General features: G+C 31.9%; 1 protein-coding gene across 5 annotated transcripts in view; it reads right to left on the bottom strand.

The window, feature by feature from the left end:
* The window catches only part of LOC113395015 (G protein-activated inward rectifier potassium channel 3-like), a 38692-nt gene that overhangs the window by 8327 nt on the left and 13934 nt on the right, over window positions 1-16431 (bottom strand). The window contains exons 2-4 of one of the 5 annotated variants that reach the window (XM_026632532.2): window positions 15429-15957; window positions 1872-2313; window positions 606-785 (exon numbers count right to left, since the gene is read on the bottom strand). In XM_026632532.2, the coding sequence (XP_026488317.2) occupies window positions 606-785; window positions 1872-2313; window positions 15429-15796 (990 nt within the window). In that variant the 5' untranslated portion in view covers window positions 15797-15957. Of the gene's footprint in view, window positions 1-202; window positions 383-605; window positions 786-1871; window positions 2314-6145; window positions 6722-15428; window positions 15958-16431 lie in introns of those variants that run through there. The other 4 variants (XM_026632531.2, XM_064215897.1, XM_026632534.2 and 1 more) reach the window with 4 other exon arrangements.

Genomic DNA, 16431 nt, shown 5'->3' with positions numbered 1-16431 from the left:
AATGATTAAAGCACAGACTGTACAACGTGATTGTATTGAACATGAGTGTAGTTAGGCAGTCCTTAGATGGGTCCAATAAAACAAAATATTAAACAAACGTAAAGATATTTGCAAACGAGCAAAAGATAATCTAATGTTTTTATAAAATATTCAATAATGAACAGTCACACAAATCAAAACATCTCTAATGTAAGGTTCCCACCTTTTTCCGAATTAGCTGGGCACGGACATGCGCTTCCAAAATATGTGATTTCCGAATATCTCCGACTCTAAACAGGAGGCAGTACTCTCCATCTCTAAGGCATATCACCGCGTTCCTTGAAAAGAGGAGCGTTGTATTTCTCTTTTTGGCCCGCGCCAGCTTTGCGAATATTAGACCCACCTATGGACAAAACAAGGAATATCTGGTAGGTTAAATTCCAAATTGATGGGAATGAAAATCTGTACAATTGACGCAATTCTGGGGCAAGTATATACAGATTTAAATCTCTTTCGGTTAGGACATAAGAAGATAAGGTTTTAAAATTCGGATCGGAAAGGTATCGAAGCGTGCTGACTGAAATCCCCAATCACTAACCAGTCTCCGCTTTGTCGTAATAATATACCTTGCGGCGGATTATTTGCGCTCTTATATGTGCTTCAACAATATGAGATTTTCTCATATCACCGACTCGAAACATGAGACACAGTTGACCTTCTCGTAGGCAAATGACAGCGTTCCGGGAGTAAAGCAGGGTTTGAGCTCGTTTTTTTGGTCTAGAGAGCTTAGCAAACACGATTCCCACCTAAAATTGGAACGAAGTTTTCGGCTTATTGGTGCAATTGCGGTTATCCCAAATTTTCACTGTATATTTCTTAAAATACCTAACATACATATTATACTTAAAATACCTAACATATATATTAAACTCATTTTTTGTCTCTTATTTGTGCCGGGAAGGCACAAATTATTTCGCCAATGTCACATGCAATGGAGAATACACGATGGAGATTGAACGGTAAGGTCGAGATTCCAGGCTCAATTTAATTTTGAAAGTATAACAGTGGAAGACTCTTTGTAAATCATAAAATGCTGTTAAATTTCCAGAAAATTATGCCTGAACAGGTATAACGAGATTCAAGTATAACGTAAAATCCTAAGTGGGTATATTTTATTTCGTAATTATTTTTAAGAGAGCATCTGGATCACACTGATCGGTACGTATACGTTTGGCTTAGCTCCAAGCTTATTTTGATATCATATTATCATATTGGCTTCGAAGCAGGAAGATTTCTAAATGAAAAAGTATTTTGATAACCTATTTAAACGATTATGATGTCTAATACTGTAGTTTATTATTTTAGTTTTCTTTACAAATTAAAAATAGCTGGGAAAATTAAACCAACCTAATGTAAATGTTGAAGTAAAAGATTGTCTCATGAAATGATTATTGTAAATACCCATCATTTAATTTTGTTGCAACTTTATAATTTAATAAGTATTATTGAAAGCGTGTCATATTACAGACGATCAGACAGGTTTGGTTTATTTTTATATCCATACAATTTATTTTTCAAGTGTATTACATAATTCAGTAAATCTCCGTAGGTGACATATTCAATAAAATAATCATTTCCTATAAGTAATACCAAGAACGAGCATTCGTTTAGAAGAATATTTAATTTTCTAGGAAAATACATTTCTTATCGACATAGAATAATGAGAATATTTGGTTTTAATTTTTTTTTAAATAAATTTCACGAGACCCAATAGCACGTGAAATAAATGCTTTTATGATTTTTTAAGAATGTTTCAATTATTTGAGATTCACATATTTTTAAAGAGTGCTATTCATTTTATATATTTATAATATACTATATATTCATCTTACCATGAAAGCTTGAATGAAAACGCCAACGATGCTCTGTAGGCACATAACAAAAATCGCTTCTGGGCATTCCTCATTCGTCGTCCGGGAACCGTATCCAATAGTGTGTTGTGTTTCTACTGAGAAGAGGAAGCAGCCAGTAAAGGAATTCACGTTATTTAGACAAGGAATGAAAACTTCGGAGCTATTTGTAGGGGGATTGAGGTCACCGTGGGTGAAGATGATCAACCACCAGATAAGGGCAAAGAGGAGCCAAGAGAGGATGAATGAGAGAGCGAACACGAGTAGAGTCCAGCGCCATTGTGCGTCCACGAGGGTCGTGAAGATGTCCTGAAGGTATCGGCGCCTGCGTTTCGCTACGTTCCATTGAACGACGTTGCAGTCCCCATGCTTAAAGATCACGCGCTTCCTAACACGTCTCGCCGCATAACGGGCATTGCGATATCTGAAAAAAAAGAACAAAAGTTAAAAAGGTATAAAAATCACTTAATGTATTGTTCTTTAATGAACTCATTAAAATGATTTAAATAATAATAATTATTATAATGTAGTAATGTTTTTATAAAAGTTAATTAATATTTAATTCTTTTAGAAAATGGATTTATTTCAAAAACATCAAGATTACGATCTGTGTACGAAAAGTATTCTTTGAAGTGATAAAAATGTTTATATAAATCGAAATACCGAAAATTAAACTAGGAAAATATAATTTAAGTAAACGATACATTTTTATTTACGTAAAACAATTAATCTGTACAAATACCAGTGAAGTATCGAGGTAAACTGCTTAATATCAAATGTCGTTTCTCTTTGCACGTATGAAGAAAACAGATTAACACTTTTTTCAGGTTATTTCAAGCTCCATCATACTGTCATTAGTAACTTTATAGGAAGTACAGAGACCTCTGTATTGTATAAATAATTGGTAGTTAGTGTTTTAGATATTGTTTTCAACATTTGTCCCGCATATTGATAGTTTCTAGTTTTATTTAGAGCGCTAAAAATTAAAAGCGTACGATTCGAATACATGTAACCTATTATTTTTTGTGATCTATTTTTTCTAGTCTCGTATATGTGCACTTAAGCTGAAATTAAATTATCTGTCAATTTTATGGCTGCAATTATTTAATTTGCTAAAAGGATCAATGTCTTTTTTATATTTTAATAGACCTAAATATTAAGTTCCGACCTTTTTATTTCAACGGTATTGGAAATTGTATTATAACGTGACGATACATTGTTAATATTAAAATCTGTAAGAATGGCGATGTGAACAGATTTCGTTAAGGATATGAGATTTAAACATAAATAATTATTTAAAACTAAACCTAAGCAATGGTAAATTTTAAACCAGTTCACTAACATCAAATATTTGTAATGTGATGATTTAAAAAATCTTATAAATATTTGATTTGATGAATAATTTATATTTACTACCATCATAAATAAGATTAATAACATTAAGTCCTTAAATATATACAAATATGAATTGAAAATAGTTACTGTATAAATCTTGACCGCGTGGAATGGTGGCGAGAATACTAGCAGCATTTCCCCGTTGAATCGCTATTCCGATCCTCTGGGCAAAAAACTAACCAGCCCGCCTGTCACCAGAGGAAGCAATAAGGTGAGGTATTGCTTTTTGCGCTACTACTCCAAGGGCTTCGACAGCAAATGGGACAAAAAAATAATTTGACATAAGACACGAATATTTGGATCGTTTTTTTGATTCAGCTTTTTCCATTTAAAGTTTGAGTTCATGTTGAGTTTAAGCGCCTTGCTAGTACTTAATAAACATAGTGTATCGTATATTCTATAGAATAAGAAACATAGTTTATTTCAAAATTAAAATTTTTATTAAGCTGGAAAATTATATATCTGCATTCCGTTTATATAGAAAATAAACTCGTGTTAAACAACTATTTTTATACCTTTGTACTCGTACATTGGTTATTGTAAATTCATTACATAATAATTATTTAAATAATTTTCTTCGTCAATAATTCATTTATTAACAATTTAAAAGGTAATTGAAGTAACAGTATGGATTGACTCTAAATTTTATTTTAAATTTTTTATGATTCAAAACTAACCGAATAGTTTTATATTGCATCGTAAAATAATTTTGTTAAAAATAATTTTCAATACAAGATATTTGATTTAAAAATAATTTCAAAATTAAATTTAAATTTCAAGTTATTCAGCACGTCCTATACGTGTTGAATAACTTGCTTCCTAGACCAACTAGAATTGGGTAATAAATGAAATAAATAAATTTAACATGTGTTTGATACTTTTGAACAAAACTAATTACCTAAACATATATTTAAATACTTGTACGTATTTCAGTGGGACCATTATTTTATAAAACAAGGTGAATAAAATCACTGACACAGTAGTGGATACTTTTGATAGCACAAATGGATGTTTTTTCAGATATAATCCGTACTATCACAAGCAGAGCTCGTATTAAGCTAATTGAAAGCACTATAAAATAATCTATGTAGCTCTACGTTTAATCTAAACCCACTAAATATAAGAGCACCACAATAAAAGTTATTTATGTTCGTACAAGAGACCATACTACGCACATAATGAAAGTAATTGATTAAACCTATTGCTAGGGCCAGTTATGGGCAGTTTACGAAAGGGGAAAGTTTCTCTATTTACCTAGATTATGTTAAAGTATATATTAGTTTTGTAAACTGGACTTAACTGCCACGTTGCTCTTGGGTCTAGTTTATAAAACTGCAGATTTCGCAACTCCTATAAAATGTTAGGTTTGTATCAAGAAATTATCAATTGCACCCGTGTTTGCATACACACGTACGTAATAATATATGCACTGCGCTATCCCGTCTCCATTGAAAATGGCCGCCGGAGCCGAAATCAGTCAGGAGGACGTCGTAATCTCTTCTGGATTACTTTCGATTTATATTATTATTAAGATTGTTAAACATATATTCTCAAGAACTTATATTCACAAGAACCAAATCGATATTAAATTAACATTTTAATGAATACAAAAGAAGAGTCAGAATTGAAAATATTTAAATAGAAAATTACTCCTAGAGAAATACGCAGATAAATTACTAAAAAAAACCTTGATGAAGCGTATCATCAGCCTTATATGATTTGGCTAACGTGGTCAACTCGTAAGCTGTCATCAATCCATATGACAATGATTTGTTAATACTTCATACATAATCGAGAGTGTGTTCAGAATATTGACATAGCCGGAGCAATGACGTCAATACGGTGACGTAAAATAAAACAACTCTAAGTAGGGACCATTTTCATATCAATTATAATTTCGTAATAGATTCCATATGGTAGTTATTAATATATTATCTAATATCGTTTCATATTTTGTCGAGTTTATTACAACATATTTTTAAATGTTAACGATCCATTTAATAAAATATTTATTTAATCTAGTTCAAATCTCGCTTCGCTTACAAATATTTACGGAACATTAAGTATCGTATTACGAGCTTAATTGATTTGTTGATTACGGCCATCAAGGGGTATTAAGTGAAGTTGAGTAATTTTCACAATGATTGACCACTAATTAATTAATAATTATTGGTTTATATTCAAGCATAAAAATCACAAAATGATCTTGAAACGCAGATCAATCCAATTTCACAAAAATATTAAGCAATTTTTAATCATTTATATAAAAAATCTTATGTGAATAAAAAAAATTGTGATTACTCTACAAGCTGTAATTACCATTTCATTGCCTTATTAGTACATATTTTCCTGCTGCTGGTTTAGGCTCCATTCCGGTTATTTAACTACTATATAATGCTATTTTATTATTAAAAAAATAGTAACTCACACTACTTTTTGCACTTTACTAATAAAATAACTTAAACTAGTGAGGTTCTTCTCGGTTGAATCTACAATCCGAACCGGTGATAGCTTTAAATTTAATTTATTAAAATAACGATTCAAAACAGTTGTTAAAAGCCTGCTTGAATAAAGTATATTTTTAATTTTGATTTTTGAGTTTTGATTTGAAATTTGAATTTAAATACATATCGCAATTAATCAAGCGAAATAACTCATTAACAAATATATACCATTCTTCTTTTCTCAAGGTAATATTCTTAGAAGAATTTCACAAAGCTATTGTATATTATTTTCATTGTATGTAAGAGACAGCTTCTGAGAAAAATATTGTAGTTTCAGTGAGTCATTTAGGTTTTTAAATATACCTTCTAATGATTGCCATTTTTTATAGTTTTAAACATTCCTAAGGAGTAACTTACTTTTGTAATTCTTCTCTCCAAGCAGATTCTGATGAATTAAGTGGTTTTCCAGTCATAAACATCGATACTTGACTTATACATCTCTTTAATCCGGACATTCTCTTGAACATAAACAATTTGCTTCTCTCTATTTTGATACTCTTTATATACTATTATTAGAAGCGTAAAATACACTATAACAGCTGAACGCTTTCTGTCAGTCTTTTAAAATCTGTCTAATTCAAAGTTTTTAACTCATTCAAAAGCGGCTCCAACTCTTTCATTCAAATTCTCATAAGACTATCTTTTGCGAATGTGTCTTTAGTAGGAATGACAGTTATGATTACAAGAGTACCTCCGCCCCATCACTCAGCAGCACATTAATCAGAGATTCACTAAACACTTCCTTTATATCAAACAAGAGTACCACAAACTTTCTCAGTGTCTTTATCAAAATCATTTTGAATGAAACGCACTAGACTAAACTTAAAAAATGGCGTCGTAGAATAATTGAAACGTCTTATTCCACTGGCACTGATTGTGCGGAGAATTAGCCGAGTACTGAAACAGACGGATGTTTAATGAAACGGAGGCGAAGACGATCACAAACAAACACTACACAATCGCGAGCATCCCGTGCCAACGCTGCCAGTGGCGCCACGGCGCGTCTATCAGTCGCCTCCTGTAGTTTATAAGTTTTTACTCCAATCACTACTCATATTATTATTACATGCAAGAATATATAGAGTTCTTAAAACTACGCACGATTAAATGTTTCGTCTAAATATTTACCGAACCAGACACTTCAACAGTTTTAATGGTGAATTCAGAATACATTGACTGCGCAAAAAAATTTGGACGAAATTTTATAGCTCCCTGGATTTACGAATCAGACGTTAATGACGCATCACCAAGTGTGACGCCAACAGAATCGTTACTATAGCTATGATAGTATACATATAATCGCTTTGACAATCCAAAACATTTTCATTAATTAATTAGTTTATAAATTAAGCCAATCAATAATTTATATACTGATACACAATCACTTGTAAGTATAATATCTAGAAAAAAATTATATGTAATCCATAGGTTGAACTGAACTTCTAACAAAACTAAATTAAGACATAAGTTGTAAAATCATAATGAATCTCATAAAATGCAACAAAACTATTGATGTTTTTTTTTGTATTTCATGCTACATATTTAACGAAATAAAATTAAGTTGTCGCCAGAAAAATTCCACCTTCAGAAATTTGGCGCCGTAATCTATACTCTAGGTAAGCCTAGCCCCCAGTGAGTGACAAGTGCTGGTTTCATGGCTGTTTTAAATTAGGGTTTTAAAACAATAGCACACTGTTATGTCAGATTGTACGTACGTAAAGTGTTATTAGCTACGCTAATAACTCGTTCGGTGTACAATTAAATGACTTTGTTCATTCAAAACAAAGCATCCTATTATTTAATTAAAAATTGCTTCTATATTAGTAAAATAATTACAGCTCCAGAAATTATAAGGTTAATTTGTCTCATTATTACGTGAAACGAGTGTCCATATAAAGTATATATTAAAGAGTATTTGGAAATATATTATTTTTTGTATTTATTAAATTACTAAAGAAATCCAGTGAATAATAATCAAGTTAATATATATTAGACTTATAAGACTATCCCCGCACTATTATTGAAATACATTCCCATATTCAAAACGGTTTGCTTTGATTCTAAGTCATTATTCATTTAGAAATAGGCAAAGACTTTTTTCATTTGTTTGACAAAGTATTTTCTTTATTATTTATTTATTGAGTAAAATGTATATAAGTATTAAAAAGAGCTGGTTTGGAAAAAAGACGACAGGTGAGGTTAAAGCGGCAACTAAATGATCCAAAAGTCTAGAAACAAAAACGTCCCTAAAGACTAGGTTAGGCAGATGACACTGTCAAAGTATCGAGTCGACTCAGCTTGCGCAACAGCGCAATGATTATTTGCCACGTCAGGTAGCGACAATAGCCACCATTGTCTGACTACAGTTGATATTGATATGCAAATTATAGAGTTTCAAAGTTTAACTTAAATAACCGTAAACACATAAGATTAAAAATAGGTACTTATTTATTTTTATAAAGATTAATATACAGTGCCGTGGTGCATAATAAATTGACCCAAGCTTGGCGTTAATAATACCATTTTTTTTTAACAAAAGACTCATTGTGTTTCTATAACAGCAAATATGGTCTGGGCCAGACGTTTTCATAGAAATTTTGGAGATCTAAAAATCTCACGTACTAAGTTGTATTTTTGTTTCTGTTATAGCTTTGGCAGAGTTCACTTTGAATATTTTCTATACGATTACGTTAGCATAATAAGCTATTATATCTCAAAAAACATTAAACACATAAATATACTAAATAGGTTTTATATAATGTGCTTTTACCGGTAAAAACAAATGAAACCTCTTTATAATAAATTATATTAATTTGCTATAAATTTATTAAAAAATGTATTCATTCTATGAAATGGTGAAGCTGTTGCTTATTACGTTGACATGTTTAAAGCAATGCCAAGTGTTTACGGAACATGTTCGTATTTAATCATCATGTATTATTAACTATTTTGTATTTTAAATTAAGATTAAATTTACAAGAACTGTGAACGTATGAATACCAAGGCAACATATAAATACTTTTGCCGTTTATCATTTGAAACCTGATAAAAGCTTCTTTGGCGTCAAACAGACGCGAATTCGAAACTGCAGTTTGCATTATATATTTACAGAGATCTTTAAATTTTACGCGAGTCTGTGCCTTAAAAATGATAACAAAAATTTCTTAACTAATGTTAAGTAGTGGTTACAGGAGTTTGCAACATATGACATTTTATTAAGTTCCTATGACATATCCCAGTGGAAACATAGTATATTAAGTATTTAGCCAACAGAGTTAGGGTTCAAATCTAGACAAACACAAAATTTAATGTGTTAAAATTTTTTATTTGTTACTTCGTGCGTGATGATGAAGGCAGGATAACTTTGTATAAATGTAATATTACTCGAATATTTAAGCCGGTCTTAAACAGCGTGGTTTAATAAACTTGAAAGAAGAGCTCCTGTGTGAGCAATAGGACATACATTTGTTACGTACGTATGAAATAATTAAGGTGTTAACATGTACTCATTAAAAACTCTTGACCATACAAAGATGCAAATATTTTTTTAATTATCATCTTTATAATATATTTTATAGCTGTTTGTCTTGTTAACTTTTTTATAGCACAGGCGGCAAACGAGCAAGAGTTTCATCTGATGGAATGTGACTACCACCGCCCATGGACATCTGCAACACGTTGCATGTGATTGCCGGCCATTAAATTTACTGAATAAGATGAAACAAAATTAAAGATTATAACGCTTTCATATGCTATTATTGAATAGCTAATTTAAGTTTTAAAGGTTGAAAACAAGATAACAAGTTATATATGCAATATATAATTATAAATTATGTATACGGTGATTACTACGAACATACAATAGACATTGCAGATAAAATCCAAATCAAAATCAAAATTAAATATACTTTATTCAAGACGCTTGCGAGCACTTTCGAATCGTAATTTTACATGATTAAATTACATTTAAAGCTACCACTGCCACCAGTTAGATGTAGATTCTACTGAAAAGAATCGGCAAGAATCTCAGTATTTACTTTTCCATCAATCGGTTACACAGATTATTTAATACAATTGAATTATTATTTATCAACACCAAACATTTTTATACTTATGAGAGGTGGGGTTTTTATAAATGTGATGCATCAGGATGATTAGTATCGTTATCCTGATAACGCACGTTTCGGCTATCGACTAAGAAATAATTTTGAACTTCATGTTTTATTTTTCACTAGTTGTCATCCGAGGGTCTCGTTTTAGGGGTTGGTCATCAGGTGTTAGAAAATATTTAAAAAAGCCTTTGTCCTTCCTTGGGGTTAAAGCTTGCGTCATAACAACTTCATTGAATTCGGTTCAGTTGTGGCTTGTACAGACAGAGTTACTTTCGCCTTTAGATTTTATATGAGAACTAGAATATGTCTGTGAAAGGTCATGTTTCATATAACGTCCGTTATTCTAAGTTTATATTTGAGAGATGTGCTGTAAAAATAGTTACATACATTGAGACATCGGACAGTTGTTTAGGTTTGAAGATGCGTCAGAACTCAGAGGCAATGTTTGTGATTGTTTCACAGTAGTAAATCACACGGCGGTTTAAAACGGCTCATGTACGGTATTTATCAGCACTGTATGATTTATTTAGTATCATAATAAATGTAATGGTATCGATCACTCACCCTGCCCGGGTTAGCAACCTTCCTGCTTTAATGGCTCTATTCGATTGAAACGTTCTTCGTTTGTTTGCAAACGATGTTTATTGAATCTTCATTTCTCACTTATGAACAACCCAACTGACTTAAATGTGACGCTATATAGATATAGAATAAAAGTTCGAGAGCGAGTAAAGTCGCTTGATGACTTTAGAAGTTCAATCATCACAGATATATCTATATGATTATCAATATACACATATAAATAGAAAAAGATACGTCTGTACCTTTTTCTCCTGTGTCAATCGACTTTCTATTGTTTATTTTGATTCGTAGTTATTGACAAGTTCTAGTATTATCAATAAAAAAATCAAAATTGATCGTATTCTATATTTCTTTAAGATAATGTAATTATAAAATTCCCTCAAAATATCAATTATGATGATGGTCAAAATTTCGACTGCTGGGCGAATATTAGTTATAAAAAATTAAGGAAGCGAAATATATTCTATTGGAGATAATTTACAAAGGTTTGGAACATTTCATTCCATACCTTTAGCCAAAGATTTAAATATCTTAGGATGAACTTCGTCCTCAGTGAAAACGCGAACGCTGTTGCCAAGTCGTTCCAATGGTGACACGTGAGTTTGAAATAGTCTTCGTGTTATAGTGTGCTATTTCAGTATAACACACTTAATGGGATCAATTTGGTACTGCTATTCCCTAATAGATGGCATTAACTCGTCTCAAAATATAATCGCCTTTGAAACAGCATTTGACATTTAACTCTAAAGGTGGAATCGGACGGTTCATTTTTTGTTCATTTTCGTGTTTCATTTTGCATCTTTTACTCAAAGTGACACGTCTAAACACAAAGTGAAACAAAAGTGCCGAATGAATTCATTAGTGAACTGATCCAACGACGTTGGATCGGTTCATTCGGCATCTTTCATTCCCACTCCGAATGAACGAAAAATGAACTGTCTGAACACAGAGTGAACGTTCACTCGGATTTGGCCATTTTGACTCGAACGCATTTTTCTTAATCTTTTTTTTTAGCTCCTTGATCAAATGATCACAAATTAAACTTATTCCAAGAGAAACGACTTCATTCGACGCCATATTGAAAGAAACTACGGATGAATGTTCTTTTTTACATCATTCCAATTAAGCCGTGTGAACATGGAATGAAAGAAAAATGAATCATTCACTCAAAAGAACATTCACTCGAATGAACCGTCTGATATCACCTTAAGAGTATTCATTGTTTAAATAGTTGTTTATGTACAATAATACTTTTCAATAGTATTATGCTTTGTCAATAATTAATAATTTACGATATTCCGTTATTCTCTTTTCTTCTTTGAAGTACAATAACAGTCAAAGCGGGTACTCTCTTTATGTATAGTCAACATTATGATGTAAATCTGCCACGTGATTGAAATGTATATGAAGCGTGTGCCACGATAAATAAAACGTGTTTGATCTCAATACAATCTGGTTCGTCGCTTTGCTTGTATCGAATTTCTTACTCGTTGCTAAGCAAAGAGCTGGACAGCGAATAATACGAATATTGTATAATATATAAAGATTAAAGATTCGTGCTGTTTCTCATTCTTTTTAATGTCAAATCAATGATAATTGAAAGACAGATTCCTCATCTGTATTTAAATAACATGAACAAAAATGAACAGTCTGAACACAGAGTGAACGTTCACTTGGATTTGGCCATTTTATCTCGAACGCATTTTTCTTAATCTTTTTTTTTAACTCCTTGATCAAATAATCACAAATTAAACTTATTCCAAGAGACACGACTTCATTCGACGCAATATTGAAAGAAAATACGGATGAATGGTCTTTTTTACGTCATTCCAGCTAAGCCGTGTAAACATGGAATGAAAAAAAAATGAATCATTCACTTAAAAGAACATTCACTCGAATTAACCTTCTGATATCACCTATACGCTCCCGCCGCCGCGGCCGGCCGGTACCACCGCAAACGCTACGCTCCGCAATTTTTAAATCTGTAATATTTTCGAAAATATTCATTTAAATGATATACTGTAAAGATCCATATAGATCAATATTAAATCAACAATGTATTTAAGGTATTTCATTGGATAAGGATTAATGCTGTATAGGTTAAAATCACTTCGAAAATTAGCCAATATTTGTGCTAAAAAAAAAATTATTGTGGGTTATCACTTACAGGTAGACATATACTATTGCGGACTTTTTTGTAGACATTCTTGAGGTGTACAATTTTGTAGTACATTATTTTGATCTATCTCATAGTGTTCAGTCAGCGTTTGCAATGTAAGCGCAAAAATGTATAAATTTACGACATCACATTAGAAACTTAAAATTATCAGTGTTATTTCACTATATTATCTATATATTATATACAAAATCCGTTGCGTAGTTTTAAAGATTTAAGCATACAAAGGGACATAGGGACAGAGAAAGCGACTTTTTTTATACTATATAAAGATACAGGCGCGCCCTCCATGTGAAATTATCGACGTGTTATTAATTATCCCTTAAAAGATAGTTAAATACTGTCAACAAACTACAGTATTATTTCAATATATAGTGTATATATATTATGCCATGGTAACGACAATTGACGTGACGGTTTTCGGTTTTATCTTTTTAAACACGTGAACGGTTCTTTGAACTGGTTTTGATGAGTCATATTTATCGAAAATTCGTTATAACAGTCGGTCATGTCGTTATAGACGACGATAAAAAAACATAAGAAGAAATAAGGAAAGATACAAACACCTTGTATGGTTTGATTTATTGAATGTAATCATCGTTCCTCGTTCAGATGCGATTTGAATTAAATTTAATATTTTCATAAAGTCCAAGTAACATTACCGCAACATAAACGGTATAAAATAATATGTAAAAATGTTTTTAAGTAAGAACTTTGGCCATGGATCAGTCATTACATAATGTTCAAAGTGGCATTTTTTATGATAATTATTGTGTTCATTCACAGTATCTCATTGTTAGCTATTTCAATTTTTTTATGAATGTTTCGAATACTTTAAAATTTGATATTTTAGAACGCGAATTATTATAAACAATTAAAATAAGTATTATATTAATATAAATATTATATCGATAGCAATGAGTCGGCATATTTGGAATTTATTGGACAAAAAATATTAGAAAAACCGGCGTTGGTGGGTTTTAGTAACGTTAAAAATTGAGGATAGTATTCCGAGTGTTTCGTCATTCGTTCGGTCGATTCGCTCATTTTTTATCTCAGTTAATTCTATTGATAATGATTAATAAAGATAATGATAAGATGACGATATTTCAAACTGAACATTATGACGTAAATTTCCTACCTGAGACTGGTTGATAAAGTTACAAGTTAAAATTACATTTTTAAATCACTTATGTATAATAATTTTAGTTCTTTAAGTGACATGTTCGTATACATTCGGATGACAGGAGATGGTTTTCACTATGAATCCGTAACGCTATGCATATCATTAGTTTCTATTCCAAAGCAAAGTACTTTCCAAATGTCTATGTGACCGACATATGCAAAGTTAAAAGTGAGTGACAAATCTAATAAAAAAATTGAGATGATTATCTTAGCATTTTGAATATATGTTCTTAATAGTATCATTTCGAACTATTTGCAATGGTAATTCTGTAGACAACTATATTTAGGAGGAAATTACAGACGTGCCTAGAAATCGAAATTCAGGCCGACCGTTTCTAAACAGCGATAAGGCAGGAAGCAGGGGAACTGTTCTATTGCAAACATTAACATTGGCGCCCGCCACATACCCGATTGGCTGCTTGTAAAGCCAAAGCGATATGACCCTTATCTGCCGCACTATAAGATTCATAACACATCCTTTTCCAGGACTTATATTCCGAAATGAGTTCTACATACCTTAATAACCTCATTGTTGTGCGGATTGGGCATCACGTAAGTATTAGTTCAGAGGAAGTGAACGGCCTCGCGACGTTCTTGGTACAATCGTGCTAAGAATTCGCACAGCCAGTATAAATATCAATAGCAATTTATTACTAGGAACTTTCTATCATTTTGCACCTGTATGTAAGTCTTCTACGTGTTGTTCATTTTTGTCGTCATTGTATCCTTCTTAAACATTGAATAACAATTTATGTATGTGAATATTTATTAGCTATTTATCCTTCTGATTGTACTGTACAACCGTGTTAATATAAGGGTATTTCAAAACAATTAATATGCTCAATGGTATCAATACCTATTGCTCATAAACTCATGTTTATATGCGAAGGAAACTTTGTTGAACTAATAAATTAGTGTTCAGATTTGACGTGGCGTTTTAAATTGTTTTAAGGTCGATATATTTGCAAATACATTATTTAATGTGCAACGTTGTACATCTCACTCAACAGGATAAACTGCAGTATCCCTGACCGACAACGAAGCATAAGGTTATATTAGCTGTCAAAGGAGCATTGTTTTGGTAGCGTCTCTGCGGCGGCAAGTTTCCTGTATATCATTACCGATCGTGCTTAAAAGAAGGACGTCCGTTTCCTTTTAACGAATTTTGCATATTACGAGAAATTCACTATGTTTTGACTTGCGTCAAAGCCATTCAAAAACGGATGGAACTCGTTTGTCTATTGATGTCTAAGAATAAGTAATTTCATTGACTTATTCAGTAAATTATCATAAAATGTAAAAGTAATTAAATGAAGCCTTTAAAACGTGGCATTTATTTGGGTAATAAACATACTTGCAATCAAATTGGATGGCAATCACTGAAGACCGGGTCGATAAAGAAGTAATAAACGCCGCCGGCTATGAAGCCATGTGGGCGCCCTTGTTCTTGACCTCCATGGCTTTTTAATGAAAATTCTTGAGAAGAAATGCATACTTAACGGGAGACATCGGTACTTAACGAGAACCTTTTATTTATTTATGTATGTTTATTGTAATATTTAGTATTAAAATAATAAAATCTTACCTAAGAAGAAGGTTGAGGGCACTATCATTTCTGGTAGTTGGAATGTCTTTGACACTGGAAGGTTCACTACGCACGCCTCGAAGGGAAAGTCGTAGTTGCCGAGGAATTGAGCTAAGGAGACCACTGCTATTTCTGCGTTGATTAAGGCTCTTGGATCTGATTAATTTATTCGCTTCAAGATCAACGGAAGGAACGGCAACTTCATCCCCACTCCTCGAAATCGTTGCACTCGATGCATTTGTTTTAATTATAGTCGGAACAGCGCTATTCACATCTCCCAATAATTTATCCCACGGCGACTCGCCATCCTCCTCAGAGATTGTCTCAAAACTTCTAGGGCCAACAGATGAGGACGTCTTGTCTGACATTTTGGAGAGTAGGTTTAAAAGTAAAGGTAAAACACAACGGAACGCAACAGAACAGACACCACACTACTTCGTCACTTTGGATTTTTAGTTTCTTGACAACACTTCACTCTTATCATAATATCCATTTGTAAATCATAATGTTTGGGATAAAAATGTTGACACTGAAACAAAAAAAAAATCTTATTTATTATGGCTAAAAAGTCTTAAAAAACATCAAATAAAAAATGAACTTCTAAGCCACGAGTACAATAAAGAAGATATGATCAATCTACTGGTTCCGGATTAGATTCTGAATGTACAAAACTTTTACTTCGCTAATAAGCCTTTCTAACGTTGTACATTAGAGTAATTATTACCAACGAGAGAAAGGAGTCTTCATTTATGACGTATAGCTATCTGTTTAAAAACAAAACATTTTTTTCTTCCTTTTTAATATCATATGATTTGATAGATAACTTTCTTATGTTAGTATAAATAGTTATTCTGTAACAAATTTGGTCAAATTATTTTATAGAGTGAAAGCATATTAAATTATATACTATCTGGGATCCTCAAATACGTGTTATTTAAAGTATGAAGCGGTCAAATGGTCGTTTACGGCTCTGTCTATATAATTTTCTCTGCATACTCTCTTA

Source organism: Vanessa tameamea, chromosome 9 (assembly GCF_037043105.1).
Source record: "Vanessa tameamea isolate UH-Manoa-2023 chromosome 9, ilVanTame1 primary haplotype, whole genome shotgun sequence".
Taxonomy (NCBI): domain Eukaryota; kingdom Metazoa; phylum Arthropoda; class Insecta; order Lepidoptera; family Nymphalidae; genus Vanessa; species Vanessa tameamea.
Note: the sequence above shows the minus strand (reverse complement) of the source record. Positions and strands in the feature narration are given on the sequence as shown.